A 21,334-nucleotide genomic window follows, 5' to 3' on the forward strand; every position below is an offset into this window, starting at 1 on the left:
TGATCTCCACCATAAGCTCAAGTTCTCCGCCTGGTGGAAGATATCTGCAGAGCTAATTCTTGCCTAACACTTCAGCATAATCGCTCGCTGAAGAAACGCGAGCGAATACTGAACCAGCATATTGGCCAAATATCTGAAATAAAGATACTATGTATTTAAATATACTTTAAATGTGTGTATTTTCTTATTACGTATGTGAGTTGCAGGGCAAGTTAACTGTAGGGTTACGCGGGAAAGCGCAAATCGGGGCTGGGCGAGAGCTATGTCCAGTGACGTATCATCTCCTTCTGTGTTGGAAGTTGTTACTGTTGTGGGCAAAGCGGTTTGCGCAGGCGCGGCACTGACAGCCGCTCTCTACTTGATCCGCAGATTGTGTTTAATGATGGCCTGGAAATCAGGAGGAGCCAGCCACGCCGAGCTCGTCAACAACCTCCGCAGTAAGTTTAGCTTGTTGTTTCTTCATAGCGAGTCGGACGCCCAAAAAGCTTGCATTCTTTCCAATGGAACGTTTTTCATCGTGCAAATGAAAAAGCAGATGCATGACGTTTTCAGCTAGCTAGAACTGCAGCGCTGTCCCCCGCGCCGTTTATGATGGCAAGTTGCTGCTATCAAACGAACTCGCCTGCTAAAAGGGGGACGGGTCTGCTATCCAGTAGTGCATGGCAAGATGGTTTTAGGCTTCTTAAAATTGTAGCTGAGCTAATAATAGTTTCCTGCTGTCACTTGCTATGACATATGACTGTCACATCGAAGAGAAGTGTCAAATAATGACGTAACCTTAAAAGCTATTGTAGCTAGCTCAGGTTTGGAAGTATAACGTGCACACGCAGCCTGTTTGCTTTACGACAGAGGCTATGGAAGGCAACAGCAAGTAGTGTTACTTTAGAATGCATATTACCTGGTATTCTAGCTATTTGTTTTATGTTGAGTTGTCATTTTTAAGCTAGCTCTGGACCCTGTTACGTGATGTGGTCGCGCAATAAAGTGCAGCGTAACTAAGCGGCCCATTTTCAGTAGTGTTCGATTGAAATTGGGCAGTCAAAGATAAATCCAAGGTAATTTAGCCTAGGGAACTACGGGATTTTTAAAACCTTGAGAAATAATCCACTTTTTTTTTGACTTGGCATTGTTTAATGTTTGCAAAGCGCCAATAATTGTACAGTCACGACATACACTGTTCTGCTAGCTAGCTGCCCATGCTTGCTAGCTAATGTTAACGTTAGCTAAATTGGAACGAAATTGCAATGTATCCACCCAACTCTTGAGAATATGACGCCGCCATAAAGCGAAAAATCGAAAGATTTTTTTTCGTGCAAAACTGAAGCCGTCAGTTCAATCTTGCCAGTCAACGTTAGCCAAGTTAGCTAGCTGATGTTAGCTTATTTGGATTCGCACGCTAGCACGAACCACCTAAGATACATAACCTATCTAGCATAGGATTTTTCTAATACATAACCGAACTAGCAATCCAAAATTAACACATAGCCAACTAAATGTATTTATCTTCAAAACCGAGTAGTTTTGTGTTGTCTCTTCAATCTCCTAGCGATGAGGAGGGCGGGGCAGCGAAGCTAAGCGGCGCGATTCGTAGCGCTAAAGTGCCACATTTTTGCTACGATGGAGTACTCCTTGAGTGATGGGTAGCTAACTTGATTACTCATACCAGGTGCACCTTTTTTTGGAATGTTTGAGATAATAATAGATAGTTCTTAATCTTAATTTTTGAATGTTTTAGTGTAAACAGCCTGTTCATACAAAACGAAGATCAGAGGAATTGAGCTGCGCCTGCTCTGAACAGACGCCTATGAACAAGCAATTTTGAAAATAAGCTAGCATGAACTATATTGCTAAATTAGCAGCATTGTAACGCAAAACAGTTTAAGACATGCCATAATACCACAGTCCAGTTGGGAATGTTTCATAGCCTGTCCTCCGCAGATTGTCAGTACACCCCAATTTTTGATCAGGTTCTTGGTTCAGACTGCATCGTAACAATAAAATCGTATGTACACGTGACCTCCAAGGTGTTTAACATCAGAAAACGACAAGTATTGTCAAAATCATGAGACATTATACATTTTGGGTAAAACTGAGGTCGTCATGTGTGTCATGACTTAAACGGGAAGAATGTAGTCTGAAAGGTTTGCGTATTTTTAATGCTTCCAGAGGGAGAATAGTTAATAACCATTTCAGTACTTAAGTATGGTGCTTGCTATAAAAATATATTGATGCATTTGACCACTCTCTGTTCATGAGCAAAAACTAGAACACTGGAGATTTTTGTTCTTCTAATCAGACAAGCAAGTGCCTCCTGCTTATGTTGACTTTATCCAGTTCAGTCTTTTAAAAACCCTTGGATCATAATGCCGTTGGTTAAGTGACAAATGACAGGAGCCAGATGATTGCAATGGGCCAGCATTTGCATTTTGGAGAAGGGTAGCCAAGCTGGTGACTAATGGCTAAGTCATGTCTTTATACTCTGCCTCTTGTAAGTGCATTTAATTAAAAAATAATCACACTTTTTGGCCTTTGATTCCAAATATTTAAGTTGTCTATCAAGTTTAGTTGGCTGCTTTTGGGCCAAGCAGAATAGGAGCAGTGGAGTGCACTACACTGTAGTTTATTTTCTGCAGTGGCGTCTTTGTGAAAACCGCATAACAGATGAATATTTACAAAGCGAACTGATATATGTGCACCTTCTCGCTGGCATTCAAAAATGAAACCTGTACAGGTTACAATGAAGAATATGGATGCAGTACTGGTTTCTAGGGACTTTTTAGGGGCTAGTTTAGGTCAATTATTGATTTGTAAGACTTCATATGCTGTGGGCTGAGATATTTTTGTGCCTTTGACGGGTTCAGTTTTATTTTCATCATCATGAATTATAGCACAGTTCTTTGTTAATTTGATAGGACAGAATTGTGAAGTCTGAGCACGTTTCCTGAGATGCTGTATCCTGATTTGTCACAATGTATGATTTGTTTAAATTCATATGCATTGATGCAAAGCCTAAATAAATTATGTCACTGAAAATGTTTCCACAGTCTTCCTGGATTGAGTGGTATACTGGACAGAAAATCATCTACTACTCATTTGCACTATTCTCCAGAGTCTCTTTCAGCTAAATACACATTTCAGATTTGTTATATTTGGCTGTGGTTTAAATTTGCTTGCCCATCACCACAATAATAAAATAGTAAATATGTAAGTATTAGGATATTTAGCTAAGCTTTCTGCTTGGCCAAAGCAAACTAACAATACACACATGGAACTGAAAGAGGGAGTGGGCTAGGCTATTTAATTTTTATATAGCTGCTACTTACCCTTTGCCTTAAAGAGCAACAGATTGAGGTATTGTGACAGTTTTCCCCTTTAGACTGCATGTGTCATAGAACCCACTTGATAGCATTGTTCCATTGGACCTTTCCTTGGGTCCTACAGCAAAAAAGCTAAACGTGGATACGTGGGTTGGGTTACAGTTTGCCACTACTTTGTCTTTCCCAGACGGAGTAATCTGCAACCCATGCTGGTTGCCAAATTAGATTTGCACCCTGAGTCAGTTTTGACTGGGCGTGCTTACACTACAACGATCTAAAGTGAAAATGTGCACGCAGATCTTTCCCTGTAATAAATCTCTTTCTTGTACTCCAAATTCATGGGGCAGGGCAGTCATGTCAGCTCTCAGGAATGAGATTTGAGCCTCCTCTGCCCTCCTTGCTCTCTCTGCAGCTAGCCATGGCAACAGTAGGTGAAAGGCAGTGATCCATAAGCTTCACTCTGAAATCCAGTCCGGCATGTAACCAATACCCCATTTCAGTTTCCAAGATGAGTAGGCTTCTGGTCTCTGGGAAGCTATATTTAACCGCTCAGCGAAGCAATCTGGAGAAGGGACTTGGTTTTGAGCTTTGAACACAAAACAAATTTACAATTGTGATTGAGCAGAAACTGTAGGGTCTATGTGTTGGGACACATGGTCAATATGTGTGTGGAAGTACAGGGGCATTGTTTGTAGATAAAGACAGAGAAACTGGTACTATGTGTGGAATTATGGCCTATGCAAGTCAAGACACTCATTGCTGTCATTATTATTATTATTATTATTATCTGTAGATCCACAGCTTAAAGAGGTTTCTACTTTTAATACTGTGTAAATTGTGTCACAGCAGTGCCCACTGGGATATATCTCATGCTGGTGATGAGGCTTTCTTTCTTTTGCATAATAACATATTCAGGCCAATTCTTTAAATATTCTCAGGCACAAATACATCACCTGGAAAGGGAATTCTGGGTAACGCTCCGCTTCAAAGCCCATGAATGTTTAATCAGAAGACATTTAGGTTTAAATAATTGTTACCCCCTGAATTCACTGTCCCATTTCCTCCACCATCTGTAGTCTTTATATCATCCATGGCCTGATTTAAATGGGTCGAGCTCAGGATGTTTGAATATGCCTGACTTACAGCGTGGATTTCATTTGCAAGCCATCATTAGGTTACAGTGCATGGATGATGTTAACATTGGCTGTTTCCAGTTGAGGGTTGTAGAATTGCAAATGGTTAATTTTCATTAAGTTGTGAAATGACTGTTAGTCCATTGCCTTCTGTGCTTCTTGCTGTTGGAAAAGCTGTCCTTAAATAAATAGCTTGGCACAGCCTGTCCATAAGCCTGGTATCAGGCATTTACCTTAAGGTAACAGATGTGCTGGTGTCTGTCAGATTTTGAATGCAACTTCAGGTACAGACTGTAATTCTAGTCATCTCTGCCCTTCAGAAAATGGGATCATCAAATCAGACAAGGTCTACGAGGTCATGTTGGCTACTGACCGAGCCCACTTCTCCAGATGCAACCCTTACATGGACTCTCCCCAGTCAATAGGTGAGCTTCCACACATTAAATGCCCAATTAGATTATGTTTTTCACGTTTATTATTTTTCAGGAACGTTACATAAAAATGCTGTGTAAGGGGAAGTTTATACTGAATTTTATCTTCAAGTCTTATTGTTTTTTTTATACTGACAGGTTACCAAGCAACTATCAGTGCTCCCCATATGGTAAGCTATGATAATTATTCTTCAGACTGGTAGTATGGCATTCCATTAATTGAATGCCACCTCATTTCCTTCAGTGTTCGATTTGATCACTGAATGTATCTCCTACATTCTAGGGGCTATTCACAGAAGTTACTGTGTTTCTGCACAGACAGGGACTGAGGTGTCCTTGTCAAGCTTTTCCTGATTATAAACACTGGTTTTTGTGGCTTCATAGTACTGATGCAATGGTAGTTATCAAGGCTTGTAATGTTAAGGTACTGTGTGTGGATGACCAGTTTGACACTGATGAGATTCGTAAAGTGACAACACAACGGTAATACTATCTGATAGTCGGCCGTATTGGGCTCAGAGGTTGCCCGTCCGTACCTCAGAGCCCACAGGAGGCGCTGTAGCTGCAGTTAAAGGCGCGGTCTGTGTGATGTCCCCTTACAGCACGCCTACGCCCTGGAGCTACTGCACGACCAGCTACACGAAGGGGCGAAAGCTCTGGACGTGGGGTCAGGCAGCGGTATCCTCTCCGTGTGTTTTGCGAGAATGGTGAGCAACTTTTTTGCATTCTGCTGCCATGACATGTAGCGAGGGAGCTCTACTTCTGACAGCCCCGCTGCAGTCTGTTACTTCCTGGTGCCAAGGCTAAGCTAGTAATGTAAACAAGTGGTTCTGTTTGTTGTGGCACCATCCTGTAACCCTGTTTTAGTAGCTGTGCTTCACACGCACTGAGCTCTGTAGACATTCCATTTGTGACCACCCATCGCTGGTCCAGAATGGAATTTCCAATCTACTTCAGTATAGAGGTTAAATCTTTGTAATCAAAAATGTCACCATTTTGAAACATGTTTTTACCTTTTGGAAAAGGCTTTAGGATGTATTCTCTCTGTAGACTGGGATATTGGTGGGAATTCCTCTCCTGAACCATTAGGATTGACATGGATGTAGCGTCATACTATGTCGGTGGCAGGTTGTCTGTGTTTTTTTTTTTCTTTCAACCACAGGAGAAATAAAAGCTCTCTATGTCTGCACTTTTTGCAGGTGGGTCCCAAGGGGAAGGTAATAGGAATCGATCACATTCAGGAGCTGGTAGATGACTCCGTAAACAATGTGAAAAAGCACGACGCCAGCCTGATAACCTCAGGCAGGGTGAAGCTGGTCGGTAAGTGGGACGCGTTGCGTTTTTAAAGACTGTTCCGGAAAGCCGCGTCGCGGGACGCGTCGAATTGCTCCTCTCTCCCGGAGCGTCGCCGCTGGCGACGGCTTGTCGTCAGTCAGCTGGAGGCGTGTCTGAGCGAAGCCCGCTTTGTGTGCTTGTGTTGCAGTGGGGGATGGGCGATTGGGCTACGAGTCGGAGGCACCCTACGACGCCATCCATGTCGGAGCGGCAGCACCTACCGTGCCACAGGCAGTGAGTTGCACTACGGCATCGACTGTGGAACTGTGAAAATGTGTGTGCACGCTAGGGTTGCAACAACTATGGATCGTTTATACGGTTTACACTTAGATTAGAACAATTCATTAGAGCAAACCAGTTTATCTTGTTTAAATATCGGGTTAAACAAGATAAAACACCGAAAGTGGAAAGATGCATATTGATCAGGCTGTAGCCTTCCTCATGCCCATGTTGCCATCAGAATTAGCAGTTTATCTGACTAAATCTCCAGTTTTCTGCAAAGGTGAAATTGACTGAAAATGTCAGTTTTTTTCACCAAAAAATGCAAAAGGTATTTCAAATCATACATTTCTTCAGGGAAATCTTGCATCAGTTATTTAATGCATTTACAGCCATTCTTCGGGGGATTAATCATTTGCATACCCAACATGAGAGATTATTTGTCAACAAAAAGAGCAGTAAAATGTATTTCCTTGATGGAAATGACTGGTAGCTGCTTGGATGAACACGCATAGGAAGGCTATAGTTGTCCGTTTGCTGTGCTGTTTTCAGCAAGCTCTTACTTGTTCTTGTCCAAGGGAAATTGTGTCAAAATAGCACGAATGTTCTGTAAAATGTTTAGGATGTTCCTATTTCACCTTGGCTACTAATTCCAGTTTTCATTTCAGCACTATTAGGCTATTGTAGGCTACTAATAGAAATGCCATGCTCACTAAACTCATTGCTGCTGGTTAAGTGAACTGCATTCTCTCGAGATGAAGTATAGCTGCTGTAGGTGGTGGATTTCATTTTTAGAGAGGAACTCAACTATTATTAACATTATAGCTTAACTGTTCAGCCTGTGTACCCTTTGAAAATGATTTACGACATTGCATATTTGTTTGATATGCGAGTCTCTACACTGTTGTAGAGACTCGTTTGTGGCTTTTGTGCTTAGTGAGCCACAGTGCAAAATGGGAGAGTCCAATGTACGTCCTTCTCCCCTCCCCCAGCTGCTGGACCAGCTTAAGCCGGGCGGGAGGCTGATTCTGCCCGTGGGCCCGGCCGGGGGGAACCAGACGCTGGAGCAGTACGACAAAATGGAGGACGGGAGCACCAAAATGAAGCCCCTGATGGGGGTGATTTACGTGCCTTTAACAGACAAAGACAAGCAGTGGTCCAGGTGGAAGTGACTTCCTACTCCCTCTCTCCCCCCTCCTTCCCAGGGTGGCAAAGGTGAAAGGTTGTGGCCTGGGGCAGGCAGTAGATCAGTGGGACTGCGTTTGCTGCTTGCCGTCATTACTTGCTTCTCCATGCCATGGCAGCTGGCTGCATGTTTGAGCTTTAGCCTCGGAGCGAACGGCACTCCAGAGCTGTGCGTAGAAACCGCTGGGTTTTAAAGGTGTGCAGTGACATGGATATTAACACTACGTACGAGAGCTTTCTCTTCTAATGGAGACACTACAGAAGCTAAAGTAGTTGCCGTTGGAAGAACTGCATTGGTATGAGAGATTTGCTCACTTATCATAATTGTAACTTCCTTCATACCTGCTCTGCATTTTAGTACAACCTCATAGTATTATCAGCCATGTCCCTACAAATGTGTAAGCAGTGTTTTATTTGAGGAAAAGTTGGAATAACAGAATGGTATTACTATCATTACTCTGATAAAATTGATGTTTACCTCAGAAGCTCTTGGCATATGATCGGACCTGGGTTATGTTTTTACCCCAGTAATATAGCTTTGTCCATACACATGTTCGAAGTGTGCTGGTAATACTCATGATCAATGCCCCCTTCCATTCCCCACAAAATATGCTCAACCCTGCCCTGGTGCATTGTGGGTCCCAGCTGGGTTAATTTTTGTTCTCCCAGTTTTTTTGAAAAGCTTTGCAACCAGTGCTTGGAATCCTGTGTATTTGATTCTCAATGTTTGTCAATATATTTATTGATTTACTTATGAGGTTTATCTGATGTCTGAGAGCATGGTGAATGTTCTTACCAGAAGCATCAAAGGAACCGATGTCGATTCAGTTTGCATGACTGCAAGGGAAATTAACGTGAATTTCTCATGGTCTGCATGTCTAAAGACACAGTCGGTTATTCCATGAGAAAATAAAACTGCAAAACCCCGGGCAAGTGTGTAGTTTGAAGTGCAAAAAGTATATAAATCAGCCTTGTAACAGCCATTTGCATGGTGCATGCTGGGAAGGTTCAGCTCAACGTTTCCTCGTGTTCATTTTCTAGAGCAGGGGACTCTGACTTCTTTCACAAAATTTCTAATTATTAAGTTCTGTTGGGTGTGCATGTTAATTAAAAATCTTCTAGGTAAACTGCAGAACTTACATGGTTTAGCTTTTGAAATGATCCTTCTGTTTTCCTCAGGGATGAACTGTGAAGTCGGAGAGCATAACTATCCTGCATTTCAGTCTGAACCTGGAATGAGCTTCTCAAGGTTCAGCAGCTATTGGATTTCAACGAAAACATCAATAACCAACACATCGGAACAGTTTCTTTCTTTTCTTCGGGTTGGGTTGGTGGATGGGCTGGGAAGGATTTTCATGCTTAATTATAAGTATAGTGCTGAGGGACAACCCAGAGTGCAAGAAAATGGATTGGTAGTTATTAACAAAAAGTTAGGAGGTTGAGTTTGTTGTAATGCCTGCATTTTGTTGTTGTGAAATATAATTTTTTTTTCTTTTTTTGTTTTCCTGTTTTTGAAATGGACGCAGGGTTTCTGTGGTTAGATGAATAAACAAGTCAAAACCACATTCTACATACATGTTCAGCTCCATAAAGCTAAAGACGAGAGACCAGTTTTCTTATTGCCAGGTTGTTTTGATGTGTTAAGCCTTTCAAATGCATATTAGGTGTCCACATAGCCAGAGTGTGCATCCAAAAAAATGTAGATATCTGTATTGGTCTGCGCTAATATTTAAATGTTTCTGCTTTTTTTTTTTTTTGGTTCCCAGCTAACAGTATTTAAATAGAACAGCACAACGGCTGATTTTCTTGTCCAACGTGGTATCTAATTGCTTGAAATGCAGCACACGATGACCCCCAGTGTTTGCAGTGGCATTGTAGATATCTCTCACTCTCGTACAGTCGGCAACGCAGGCAGGCTCCTCCCACCCTCCCTTGCAGGGGCGAATGGCACGCATGCCCCTGGCTGCGCTTTCACTCCGACGCACCGGATTGGCCGCAGTGTCTGGTCTCCATCACCGCATTCTGTGCAGGCTTCTCACTAGCGAGTGACACTAAAACAAAGAGCAGCTTTGCAAAAAAAATTATAATAAACCTTCGTGCAAAGCATATGTCTTCTGTTTTTCTTTTTTGTTCTATGTTCTCTCTGTGAGTTTTAGAGCATATTACCTTGGAGGCTTAGAAGATGTGTTGCTTCAAGGGGTGTACACTGTTTATGGAATTGCAAGTGGCTTTAAATAAAAAAAAAAGCTCATCTTATTCTTTTTTTTTTTCCTTCAGCGTGTTATGGAGTGTTGGTGCTGTAAACCCTTGATTTTACCAAGCCTCTGCTTGTTATTTCAGTTCATTTCAAACACAGACAGGTTGTTTTTTTTCTTTTTGCTTGTACATTTAATTTTGTGTAAATAAAGGTTATGTTCCAAAGTATTCCATAAGTATTTCCAAAGGAGTTTTGAGCACAGTCAACCAAAATCATAACTTAATGGTCTTAAGTCTGCAGTGTACAGGTCCAAGAGGAACTGTGTGCAAGATGAGAGACATTCATAAATTCAAGGACATTGTTTTTTCTTTTTAGCAGATTCACAAATGTGAGAGACAGACATATCAGGATAATTTAATAGTTCTTAAATAGATATGCATACAGACTTCACAATTTAGAGATGTACATACAACATATACAATTCATAGTTTATATGTGTCTATTCATGGTTATAGAGAAACAGCCATTTCACTAGCACAATTGGCAATTTTTGAAGTAGAAAATGCACAGAAGAAGGATAACGCAACTTGAGATACCGAACATATCTATACAGGATTTGTGTCTACATTTAATCAGCATTTATGGATCTGCCGGTCTCTGCAGTGTCTGCCATGTAAGAGCTAGCAGTCATGGAAAACAAGACCAAAGCTATCAACCTGATTTGGTAATCTACTATTTTGAAGTTTTTCAGTTCTTCAGAGGAGGAGCCATATCGCATTTCACCTGTTCTTAATCCCTGAGGGACAGAAAACTTTAGCAGCAGTATGGGTTGCAGCTATTTTACAAGGCTAAGGGAACCATTTAATTTGAAATGCAGTGAAGTGTGTTACCGTTCATCACAAAAATCATTCAGAACTGTGACATGGGCAACATTAATATTTTAAAAATGAAGGGCTGGCTGTTTGGCACAAACAACACAAGTGCCACCCAGTGACATTTTTGTGTAATTATTTATAAATCAGCTGTTACAAAGCTGCAAAGAGGACGGGGGTACACCAAAGGCCAATAGTTTCTTTTTCTCTTGCACAAACCGACATAATGTACACTAAAACATTAAGAGAAGTGGTGGAGAGGAAAAGACCGTCTCTCTTTTTTGATTGGCGAACACAGTCCATGTGGTAACTGACTGGCTCCTGTCATCTTTACAGTGGTTCTGTCAACACTGAAGGGTCGGGGGCGGGGTTACTCAAGCCACTAATGCAGCGGGTTCCCTGGCCACACCCCTCTATAGATGGCAGAGGGGAGACAGAAGCTGCTTAATTAATGGATGCACTCTGCGAGTGGCGGGCGAACGCACTGGGTGTTCCGGCTGACCCTGGAAATTTGGAACAGCTCGAGTCCTTGCCTGTGCGCTACAGGTACATTCCGTTGATGAGGTAGTCCGACTCCTCCGATGTGATTGGCCGGGCTTTTTTCAGTTTGCGGTGCACCAAGCGTAGTCGACAGCCAACCATGAGAAGCAGGAGAGCAGTAATGATAAGACCCAGAGCCAGTGGCAGGATTGCACCTGAAAGAGGCAAGAGGGGAGGAAGCAGACATCATAATAGGTATCTCTTTCATTTGTTTATATGAATTTACAACAGTTTTGTCACTGCAACTACGACTGATGTTGAGCTAGATTATCTATTGTCAGTATACACTTTCCAAGGTATGATTTAAAGATGCACACATATTATAAAAGCATTATTCCTGCAGACTGTAAAAGGTCATTGTAACTGGAACCTCCAGACCTGATGCAGGGGTGGGATGTCCTCCAAAAACAGGATGGTGTTTAGACTCGGGAATATCACTCTCCACTTTGTCCTCTGAAATGGCTACACGGTGAGGCGAAGCTACAGATTCAGTCCACATATACAAAAATAATGAGCAATGAGCAAGAAATACAATGATATACAAAGTATAGTATCTTATTTATGTATTCTTAGTTATAATAATAGTAATAATAATAAAAATAATATTGTAATTTTGACATGCAAAAAGGTTTGTGGCAATCGTGTGTGTGTGCTGGCCTCAGAAAGAGAGGCTGCAATCCAATGTGTGAACTCACGAGTCTCTGTGTGTTTTTGGGGTGGATGGGCTGTGGTGGGCTTCTGCTCGACAGGACCTGAAATGGATACATACATGTTTGTTGAACTGAATAAAAATCCCACCAATCATATACATAATATGTAGGTATAGCTACAGTGTGACATATCAGGTTCTCACAAACACGCTTAGACTCAAGCTGCTGTTTTGTAGCTGATACTGCATTACATGTAGTGGCGGAGTAATATCTTACTATGCCTAATCTCAAACAGTCGTGAAAAAATGACATGGGAAGTAACAATGTTCACATCAATACGACCTATCGTATATCATATAATAACATTCGTGTAATTATATATAACGTTGAGAAACATGACATTAGTTTTTTTCAAGAGCATCATATAAATGACTACTCTAGTTCAGTTTCAAAGGGTTTAGGACACAGCACAGAAACACAACCTGGTTTTTGTATGCACTCTGCGGCGCAGTCTGTCTCCTGCAGGAAGTTATTGGTGTTGCCCTTGCAGCCCCCGTAGATGAAGTGCTTGCACGCTCCGTCAGCCGGATCGTAGTACCACCGTGGGATAATGGCTTTGCAGGGCCCGACAGCAGGTGGCGCTGAGCAGGGTTCTGTTGGGGGCAGAGAGAGGGATAAGGACGCCTCCATATTAACGAGTCCTCAGACCAGGTAGAGGAGTAATGCCCTGCCCCCCTCCCTTCCCCACCAATGTAAGGATCAGGTGGCCGGAGACACAGAAGAGCTTTGTTCCAGTAACCAAGGGAACAGGAAGTGGAAAGCGTCTCCAATCGCAGAACAGCACTTCATTTTACATCCTCAGTGCTTCCCTCCTGAAATTTGCTGCTCGACAGAAGCACGCTTTTAAAACCTGTCTTCATCCTTTGCGGAATTTATTTTCCCTTCACAGAGACTACAGACTATGAATCCATGCTTTCTTTTATGGATTTATTCAAAGTTTGAACTGAAAATTCAATTGTCAATTAATCTCATACCTGATGTTCATTCATGAGAAAATAATTTGATCAAAGTCAAATCCATATGCTAATGTCAACCCTGAATAACCCTTACTTAAAATACACCGTAACTTAAAAGAAGTACTATCAGTTACCTCCAAATGAGTCATAGAAAGGTGACATTTACATACCAGTCACTATCTAAGCAGTGCTTTGAACTGAATGGTGCATCACCACTAGTCATCACTATAAGAGAACAACAATGGATTTATGACAATATATGTTGGCAAATCAACATATTGTGCTATACCTGAGCCTGCTCTCCCACCCTGTCCATTGGGAACATGAGGCAGCGAAGGGGGGACAGGGTTACCCCTGTTGTAGGACTCAACAGGGGGATTTGCATCCTCCATTGTCTTCCCGGTGCCGTCCAGAATCATGGCTTGGTCGTTATACTCTTTGAGCTGGGACCCCGGCCTCAGCACGGCGGGTAGCCTGGACGAGTGCGTCACGGCCTTTCGGGCCCCATCGACTGGGGGAGAGAGGGAGAGGATGGGCTAAGCTGCTGGAGGAAAATCAGGCTAACGCACGCACGCTAAAACATATACGATCCTCCTCCATCACATCTCAGAGGCATCCATCTTTAAGGGTGCACCAAGTGGATTTCTGCCCTCAAACTGTCTTTCAGATACTAGGGGACTCTGACTTGTTTGAAACAAAATAATATTTACCTCATAAGCACCTGAAAGACACATGCACGAAATAGAAGAATTTGGAATATTTTATGTTGGACTATATGGAAGAAAGTTTTACTTAAACAGGTATTGGCTTAACAACCAAAAAAAACTACAAAAACAATGATGATAGCAGGAGTATAGTTACATGTAAAATATAAGGAAAATAAGGCTAACAATAAAATAGTCAGCATTATATGCCATAAGCTATTTTATGTTAACTAACAGGCCTGGGACTGACTCACAGCTGGTGCAGAAGGCCTCATCGGAGCGATCTGGGCACTGCTGCTTTCCATCACAGGCGTAGGTGATGTCGATGCAGCAGCCATCGTCGCACTCAAACTGGTGGCGCGAGCAGTGGCCTGTACACACTGTGGAGGGGAGACACCTGCTCGTGACACTCCGTCAGCCTGAGTAAATACATGCAGCACCACTCTGGCCCTAAAGCCCCAATCACTCATTAACTCACAGCTGATCCACATTACACAAAACCTAAGTAAGGAAGATGGAACTCTCACAGCTGTTGCAGTCATTGTGAAGGGTTAATATTTAATGCAGGGCCAAATCATGGCAGGTTAATGTAATCCTCATATGTTTTTACAATTTAAAACATGCCCGGTTTAAGATGCCACACTTAAGTCTCACATTCTCAGTGATTCAGTGCATGGCATGAGATGTCAACAGCTATGTTTCTATTTTAGTTTGAATTTGTGGCTTTAAAATTATGATTCCGCAGAAGTCAGAATTATAAAAAACGATCGACAGTTTGGCGTGTGAAATAACTGTAATACTGCTATATATTAATAATGTTTAATGCAAAAGTAAGTTAAAATATAACCATATATCATACAGTAATAGTTGTCCTGTGACTATTTCCAATAAATCTCAACTGACAATTTTAGCATTGGGAATAACAAACAGCTGACATAAATGAGAGTACAGAATGACCAATGCTACCGTCTGCTTGATGTTCTGGTGGCAGCACTGTGACTGTGACATTGTCAGAGCTTCTCTGTCCCACCGTGTCTGTGACAGTCATCTGGAAGGTGTAGGACCCCTCCTGCAGGTCACTGAGCTTTAGGACCCCAGGCTGGGTGACCTACAGAAGGCAAGGCACAAATACGCATCAGAAGCTCATGACTGTATGTACCCAGAATGCATTTCAGGATGAGAATGTGCGAGTGCCTTAACTGAATGAGCCACCCAACAGCTAATAATAGACCCCTTCTGAAATGCAAAGAGCCCTCCACGCTTCTGAAAAAGGCAGGCGGTGACCTCTGCTCCCATTGGTAGACCGTGGCCCACAATGAGACCTTTGTCCTCAGGGCAGACTGGGGTATAATAGCCTGTTATCTTCACCTGCGCAGCATTTTCTAAACAACACCAGCTCCCTCTCGTCACACGCATTCAGGTTGCTTTCTCAGCAGAACTAATCTAATACAAACACAGTGGTCAGCTTTTCCGTGTAACCGAGTTGACTTCAGAGCTCCAGATTACACTAAAAGAGAACACGCTCCAGGTCAGCTTGTGGCTGCTTGTGGACAGAAGAGCAACAGGAGATGGTCCATTTTGTACATTGTTCAATGCTGCATGTTGTATGGAGATGAAGTTTGTATGTACATATGGTCCATTTCACAATTACACTGGTTTTTTTTTTATTTCCAATGGAAATTGGATTGTCCTGCACAACCCCCCCCCCCCCCCCCCATAATTTTCAGTCCAGTAGGGTGGTAACAATAGGTACCTTCATGTTGACAGAGTGGTCCCCCCTGATCAAGGCCCACTCATAACGGGTAACCCCATGATCATCCACACTGCCCCGACCATCCAGCACTGCCCAGTCAGTGGGCAGCTGGATCACCAGGTCCTGGCTTGCGTCACTGCGAGGTGGTTCATCAAGCTCTGCATTTTAAAAAAAAAAACAAAAAAAAAACAAACAGGTGTTGTTCACTTGGACACTCCCACACATATGAGCAACACAATCTCATTTTAAATCCCCTAACCGTGAGTAAATTGTTAATCAAGTGTAAATAAACATCCTGTAGGCCATAATAACTATTGCCTTAGCTATATTCTAGATGCGATCACTGTAGTCAGTTTTGTATTCAAAAAGTGTCACATACTGACTCACGTGGTTTATTTGATAATCAAATAATTTTCAGCATGTTAATGAAAATTATCCACTTACAAAACGGAGTAAACAGAGACGTTCTACGATATTCTCAGTTCATTTGATCACACAGTCTTCCCCGAAAATGGCATATGCTATACGAGAAACAGCAGGTGTCCTGAATAAAAATATTTTCTAAACCACAATATTAGTAACTGGATACATGTTGACATAGGTTAGGCAGCTGAACTCCTGAAAGGAACATGCAAATTGGACCGCTAGCATCCTATTCGGAGTTTCACTGTAAATACCTTGTATTGTCGGGTCATCAGCTGAAAGTCTATCTTGAGGCCTCCGTATGGAGTTTGTCTGTTTAGTGAAATCTTGATGGGAACTGGCGGGGCTGCTGTATCCACTGGTGTTGTGAAGACGACTGTAAGTGCTGTACCCTTGCTGCATGGAGAACGTACAGACGTTTTTATTTCTGTAAGTGCAGTTGAACAGAAAGCAGCTGAGGCTGCTCTCAGACTGCTCCAGGTCTTCCTGCACCACCGCAACAGTGCACCGAGGGTCGACGCAGCAGGCGTGAAGGCAGTCCCTCCAGCTGTACACCCGACTGGGAGCAGTCAGAAAGGTAGCGCCCTGGTCGATGGAGTCCTTTGCTCGGATGATATGCTCCTCAATGGCGCTGAATCCACTTAGGCACACGTCCCCTAGCCCATCCTCTCTGTTCAAAGCTTGGTCCTGCTGAAGCTGCTTGCGAAATTCCTCCAGGAGCTCCTCTACACCAGATATCTTGGATTTTATATCCGAAATCTGTGACGACTTTGCTAAAACAATATTACTGGAACACAGCAACACGATACAGGCAATTGATCGCTGGTAATGTGAGGCAGAGCAAAACATATTTACGTAGTTTATTTACTTTGCTTTTAGTTAATATACCAGGGAAGATGGAATTCTTCTCATATTCCAACTCGGAGTCAACAATTCCAACATAAAATATATATTATATTACACTATACAAGCATAATTCGGATTCTTTGTATTCCGGTCGCAGGTGTGCGTCTTTGTCCTTCGCAATGATGTAAAGCCCACATTAGTAATATGGTGTTACCGCACTGAGTACAGCTCAGCACTGGCAGGGAGTGACAGCTCCATCCAGCGACTGAAAATCCACACAGCGCCTTGACGTCATGCGTGCGTCGAAAATGCGGAGTCCCTTTGTGCCCACATGCCACAAATGTTAATTTCATTGGCTTGTAAGGCCAGGTTTCACTCAAACATGAATCCGTATTTCCTTAATTAGGCCTAAACAACAAAAAACTATGAACATTTAACATCAATCATACCTATAATTAAATATTACTGTGAATGCAGCATTACTTTTAGGCAACAATTTCAAACAGAATTTAATTGAATTACTGATTTTTAAGGAATATTCATTATGTAACTAAAACTTCAATTTAGGTGAAAAGAGTGATTTTGCCCCAAGATATTTTTGTTCTCCAACAATGTCCTTAGTCCTACATCGAAGCAACTCATGATCAATAAATAAATGCAGGTAATGTGACTCCAATGTTACCGTTAGACATAATTAATTATCTTATAAAACCAACATCTGGACTATGCAGAGTCGTGCTATTTTAAAGGACACAACATTTGTATGGATTGGTTTATGATTTCTGACAATGATTGAAGAGCCACAGTTCTGTGGAGATCAACAGGACAACATAATTTATTGAAAGCATGAGGGATTAAAAAGGAATGGTAAACAGCAAACATGCTTCTTCCTCCATGCATTTGTCAGACTTCTCTATACATCCATGTAAAGGAAACCACATCACTGAATTTTGACATTTTAATTCACAATTTTATTTCACAGTTAATTCTGATGACAGATAATTATATAATAATATCATATCTGTACAAATACTCTCATTAGTAATCATATGTAAAGTAATGAATACAAGCAAAAAGAACAGTGTTTTCACAATGCATTATTAACAGTAGAGCTTGACAGTACAACAATTGGGAATTAGTTTCATTTGTACTTGTATTTAGATACATCCTTTCACATGCTTAAAGAGAAATGTGCATGAAGATTTAACATGATGTAATGCACAGAAAAATACATTTATTTTTAAAAGTACATGTACACTTATGCTATTTGTATATAAAACACAAACAAAAATGCTTACCATTTGCACTGAATGTCATATTATAAAATGTGGCCTGTAAACATTTTGTGCCTGAAAAGCACTCAGAGTTTGTTCCATTATCAGTAATGACTTCACAGAAAAATACAGTACAGATTTTCTGCATTATGTGATATAAACATCCAGGCTAGTTTTTAATATGTTCGGTTTATGCCATTGACTGATCTTTGCAGGTTTTCTGTGGAAGAATATGTTGCATTTGTTACATAAACAAACTGATCTGAAATAGGCTGACATTGGTGAAACAGAATAAAACAACAATGCTGGAATTCTACCTCACATCACAATGCCTATAAGAGAAACAAGAAAATACAGACATGCATGTGCTTGTTTGGCTAAGCGAAAATCTGTTTATATATATATATATATATATATATATATATATATATATATATATATATGTATATTCAAAATGTTTTATTCATAGTGAACATAAATTACATTAACACACTAACAACGTTAGGAGAAATATATTTTTAAAGATGGAAGATTATACAATTATAACAGGCTCTTACAGTATTTAAGAAAGAATTTAATAGCCAGTGTCATATTTTGTCACTTTAGACACTGTAGTTTAGCTGACATTGAATCGTGGTTCTCAGGTTTGTGTCTTAAAAAAGTTCAGTCTCAGGTTTTGTAAACACATTATAGAGATATTTTTTTTTACAAACCATTCATACTTCAAAGCACTCACCAATTGTAATACAAATATTTACAAATGTATGAATTTTGCTCAATTGTTCTCGTTCTAATTTTACCACCTAAAATGGTGTTGCAATTGTTTATATCTACAATACATATCACTGATATTAATTTAACATGACACAAAATATAACAATTTACCGGAACAATAAAATAAAATATAAATGTTAAATCATTATTTGATAATATGTCTTGATAACCCCAAGAATTTGTGTTACTCATGAAAATTATTCCAATTAAATTAATATTTGACCAGAAAGGTCACATAGAATATTATGCTATTCTCTCTACTAAATATATGTACAATATGCACTTAACTGGAAATATTTTTTCATCATGTGATGACAATATTTCTACAGCACTGGGTATTTAACAATGGAGTTTTGGTCTAATATGAACAGTATAGTAAAGTGCACTGGTGTTGAGAGAACACTGGTTCAGTCTGGGGTCTAAACCCTCCATCTGGGTGTGCCCTCGAGGGGGATTCAGGAAGGCTTCGCTCTGTAATCTGTGATAGCTTTCCACAGCTTGCACAGAATTCCACCTCTGTAAAATACAAACAGGCAAAATCAAAGGCATACCACTATAGATTAACTAATTCATTAGCATCGCTAGCGCTAACCTATTCAAATAAAAGCTTTATTTACTGGGGGCACGGCCAACATGGCTGCCTTGATTCTTAAAACTACAAATACAGTGGCTTTTCATGATTGTGAGATTAGGGGTGAGGGGGTTAAGTAGAGTGACATTACCTTAATCTTAAACTCTTCAGGTCATCTCTTGTCACGTAGTGAAGAAAATCAGACAGTGCGTAATCTTCTGATAAAATCTTGAAAGAGAGTGGGGTGAAGGGATCAGTGCTCTCAATGTTTAAGCGTTCTTTGCATATAGTTACCATAGACATACATAAACAGTATAGGTCTTATTCATCTGATACAATGTATCGTACTGATTCAAATTATACTTGGTGATCAATGACCTTTTCAGGTATGATGTAAATGACCTCTACACTATCCAGTTAAAATACGGCTGCCCACTGGCACCAAGTGAGTATTTGTTTCAAGAGCATTCCTCCCTTGTGCACATGATACATAATGTGGAGCTGTATTACGATCAAATAATGCTATCTGTGATCCATGTGATTACAGCGAAGCATGTAACTGTAAACTAAAATTATTTTTTCTTTCAAACATAAACAACTATAATTATGATTGTGAAAAAATATCTGGGGCATTTGTTGAACCTAGCAAGAATTCTGTTTTATGCCTGCCATTAACTTTCATTTTTGATATGTCCAACTACAAGTTTTTGTGATTGCTCTACACACTATTCCACATTTGTTGTAATATAGAACAATTAAGGATGTCTGTAGACTGTCATTTACCCTGTATGCTTCAAACAGCTTTGACTATGTAAGTGCTGACGATAGCCTCTGACAGAATGTTTTTTTACCATACAGAATAAAACAGAATAAAAGTTGCAATTCAAATGAATCACAAAATACGAGGAGGATAGTGAGAAACAGTGTGCGTGAAAAATGATCATGTGCACAGGTGAATCAGAGCGGAACCCGGGTGTCTGCGGGCGGCCTACCCTCTCGACAGAGTCCTCATCGGCCCCGTGGAGCCTCAGCCATCTGGCCAGCTCCGAATCGCTGCACTCCTCCTCCAAGGGGGTCCGGCAGCCCACAGGGGGCGCCGGGGTATCTGGGGAACGAGTCTATTTTAGTACCAGCCCTGCACCTGCCAAAAATTCACTTCTGACTGTCGGCCAATGCCTGTGGTGCAACGCTGAAGGTTACCTTCACAGAAGACCCAGAGCTGACTCTAGAGCTTATTTAGAGTCTCCTTTTCAGGAGACTCTAATGTTGACAATGTTGATAACAGCCCATAATGTTGATAATAGCCTACAAATGAACTGTGTCAGTTGATAAATGTGTCAGTTGTGGCTTCGGGTGGGTCAGCAGAGCGAGCTAATGGTGAGACTACGGGCCTAGAACGTGAATGCTCACCTGTGGTTCCAGCCTTGGCCCGCAGTAGTTTGATCTCCTGCTCCCTCTCGTCTAGAACCTGCTGCAGGATCGCCTGGTACTCACGCTCCCTCGTCAGCAGTTCCTCCAGCAGCCTGAAAATAGCACAGCAACCCAAGGTCACCACAAGGTCACCACCGCGCTACGGGTCTGCTGTGAGCTACCACTGGGGAGTAAAGGTCAGCTGTGGCCACCGCACACACAGTGGTTTTGCTGAGCAAGCCATGGAAAGGACCAGTGGTAATTCAACTCTAGTCCAATAGGGACCATATGTACTCTGTGCAAGTTGATTTAACACTGAACATTTTATTGTGCAGAAGTTGTGCTATGGAGCACCATAGAGTCAGCCCATAATGGAAGTCAGACCGATATCACAAGAACCATTGCTATTATTTCTATATACACCCCTCAGTGAATATTCTTATCCACAGTACGCATATTTTACATGCCGACCAGTGCTACAGCAGAGAGCTTGCACTGATAGGAGGATGACAAATGCAGTGGTAGCAAAAGGAATCCAGGCAAACTTGTCAGCCGTACACCTGTTGGGACAAGGCTAACTGCAACTGTGAACTCCTGGCAGGCAAATTTTCAGCCTGAAAACACATAACACTGCAGAATCACAGAGGAACCATTGCAGTGTGATGAACAGCACACACAGGCCTC

General features: G+C 41.5%; 3 protein-coding genes across 6 annotated transcripts in view; 1 reads left to right on the forward strand and 2 right to left on the reverse strand.

Annotated features, from left to right (window-relative positions):
• Positions 1 to 278: 278 nt before the first annotated feature.
• pcmt (protein-L-isoaspartate (D-aspartate) O-methyltransferase) lies at positions 279 to 10,044 on the forward strand. Of its 4 annotated transcripts, none has more exons than XR_010330642.1 (8): positions 279 to 437; positions 4,771 to 4,875; positions 5,020 to 5,051; positions 5,484 to 5,588; positions 6,081 to 6,201; positions 6,365 to 6,450; positions 7,428 to 7,657; positions 8,800 to 10,044. XR_010330642.1 is itself a non-coding variant. In XM_064340027.1 (8 exons), the coding sequence occupies exons 1-7, from the start codon at positions 380 to 382 to the stop codon at positions 7,605 to 7,607; spliced, it is 687 nt and encodes a 228-aa protein (XP_064196097.1). In that variant the 5' UTR covers positions 279 to 379; the 3' UTR covers positions 7,608 to 7,650; positions 8,800 to 10,044. The 4 variants fall into 4 exon arrangements, 3 of the variants coding, with proteins under 3 accessions (XP_064196097.1, XP_064196096.1, XP_064196098.1); XM_064340027.1 differs by having other exon boundaries at positions 7,428 to 7,650; XM_064340026.1 differs by having other exon boundaries at positions 7,428 to 7,597.
• Positions 10,045 to 10,215: 171 nt separating this feature from the next.
• Positions 10,216 to 16,867, reverse strand: lrp11 (low density lipoprotein receptor-related protein 11). The gene is made up of 9 exons (XM_064340041.1): positions 16,030 to 16,867; positions 15,353 to 15,510; positions 14,566 to 14,707; positions 13,854 to 13,979; positions 13,185 to 13,406; positions 12,362 to 12,532; positions 11,925 to 11,981; positions 11,608 to 11,709; positions 10,216 to 11,384 (listed from the first exon to the last, which is right to left on the reverse strand). The coding sequence occupies exons 1-9, from the start codon at positions 16,622 to 16,624 to the stop codon at positions 11,230 to 11,232; spliced, it is 1,728 nt and encodes a 575-aa protein (XP_064196111.1). The 5' UTR covers positions 16,625 to 16,867; the 3' UTR covers positions 10,216 to 11,229.
• A 702-nt stretch (positions 16,868 to 17,569) lies between these two features.
• The window catches only part of map3k5 (mitogen-activated protein kinase kinase kinase 5), a 45,044-nt gene continuing 41,279 nt past the window's right edge, over positions 17,570 to 21,334 (reverse strand). The window contains exons 27-30 of the mRNA XM_064340038.1: positions 20,651 to 20,763; positions 20,233 to 20,345; positions 19,392 to 19,468; positions 17,570 to 19,185 (exon numbers count right to left, since the gene is read on the reverse strand). Coding sequence (XP_064196108.1) covers positions 19,125 to 19,185; positions 19,392 to 19,468; positions 20,233 to 20,345; positions 20,651 to 20,763 — 364 coding nt within the window. The 3' untranslated portion in view covers positions 17,570 to 19,124. The remainder of the gene's footprint in view (positions 19,186 to 19,391; positions 19,469 to 20,232; positions 20,346 to 20,650; positions 20,764 to 21,334) is intronic.

The sequence above is a fragment of the Anguilla rostrata genome, chromosome 6 (assembly GCF_018555375.3).
Source record: "Anguilla rostrata isolate EN2019 chromosome 6, ASM1855537v3, whole genome shotgun sequence".
Lineage (NCBI taxonomy): Eukaryota > Metazoa > Chordata > Actinopteri > Anguilliformes > Anguillidae > Anguilla > Anguilla rostrata.

Bases quoted from the DNA above. Each gene is read 5' to 3' on its own strand.
- pcmt (XM_064340026.1), top strand. From the start codon at position 380: ATGATGGCCTGGAAATCAGGAGGAGCCAGCCACGCCGAGCTCGTCAAC. The intron at 438-4,770 runs GTAAGTTTAGCT...TCTGCCCTTCAG, and splicing joins GCTCGTCAACAACCTCCGCA to AAAATGGGATCATCAAATCA. The intron at 5,589-6,080 runs GTGAGCAACTTT...CACTTTTTGCAG, and splicing joins CCGTGTGTTTTGCGAGAATG to GTGGGTCCCAAGGGGAAGGT.
- lrp11 (XM_064340041.1), bottom strand. From the start codon at position 16,624: ATGTTTTGCTCTGCCTCACATTACCAGCGATCAATTGCCTGTATCGTG. The intron at 14,708-15,352 runs GTACCTATTGTT...TGCCTTCTGTAG, and splicing joins ACCACTCTGTCAACATGAAG to GTCACCCAGCCTGGGGTCCT. The intron at 13,980-14,565 runs GTAGCATTGGTC...TCCCCTCCACAG, and splicing joins ACCAGAACATCAAGCAGACG to TGTGTACAGGCCACTGCTCG.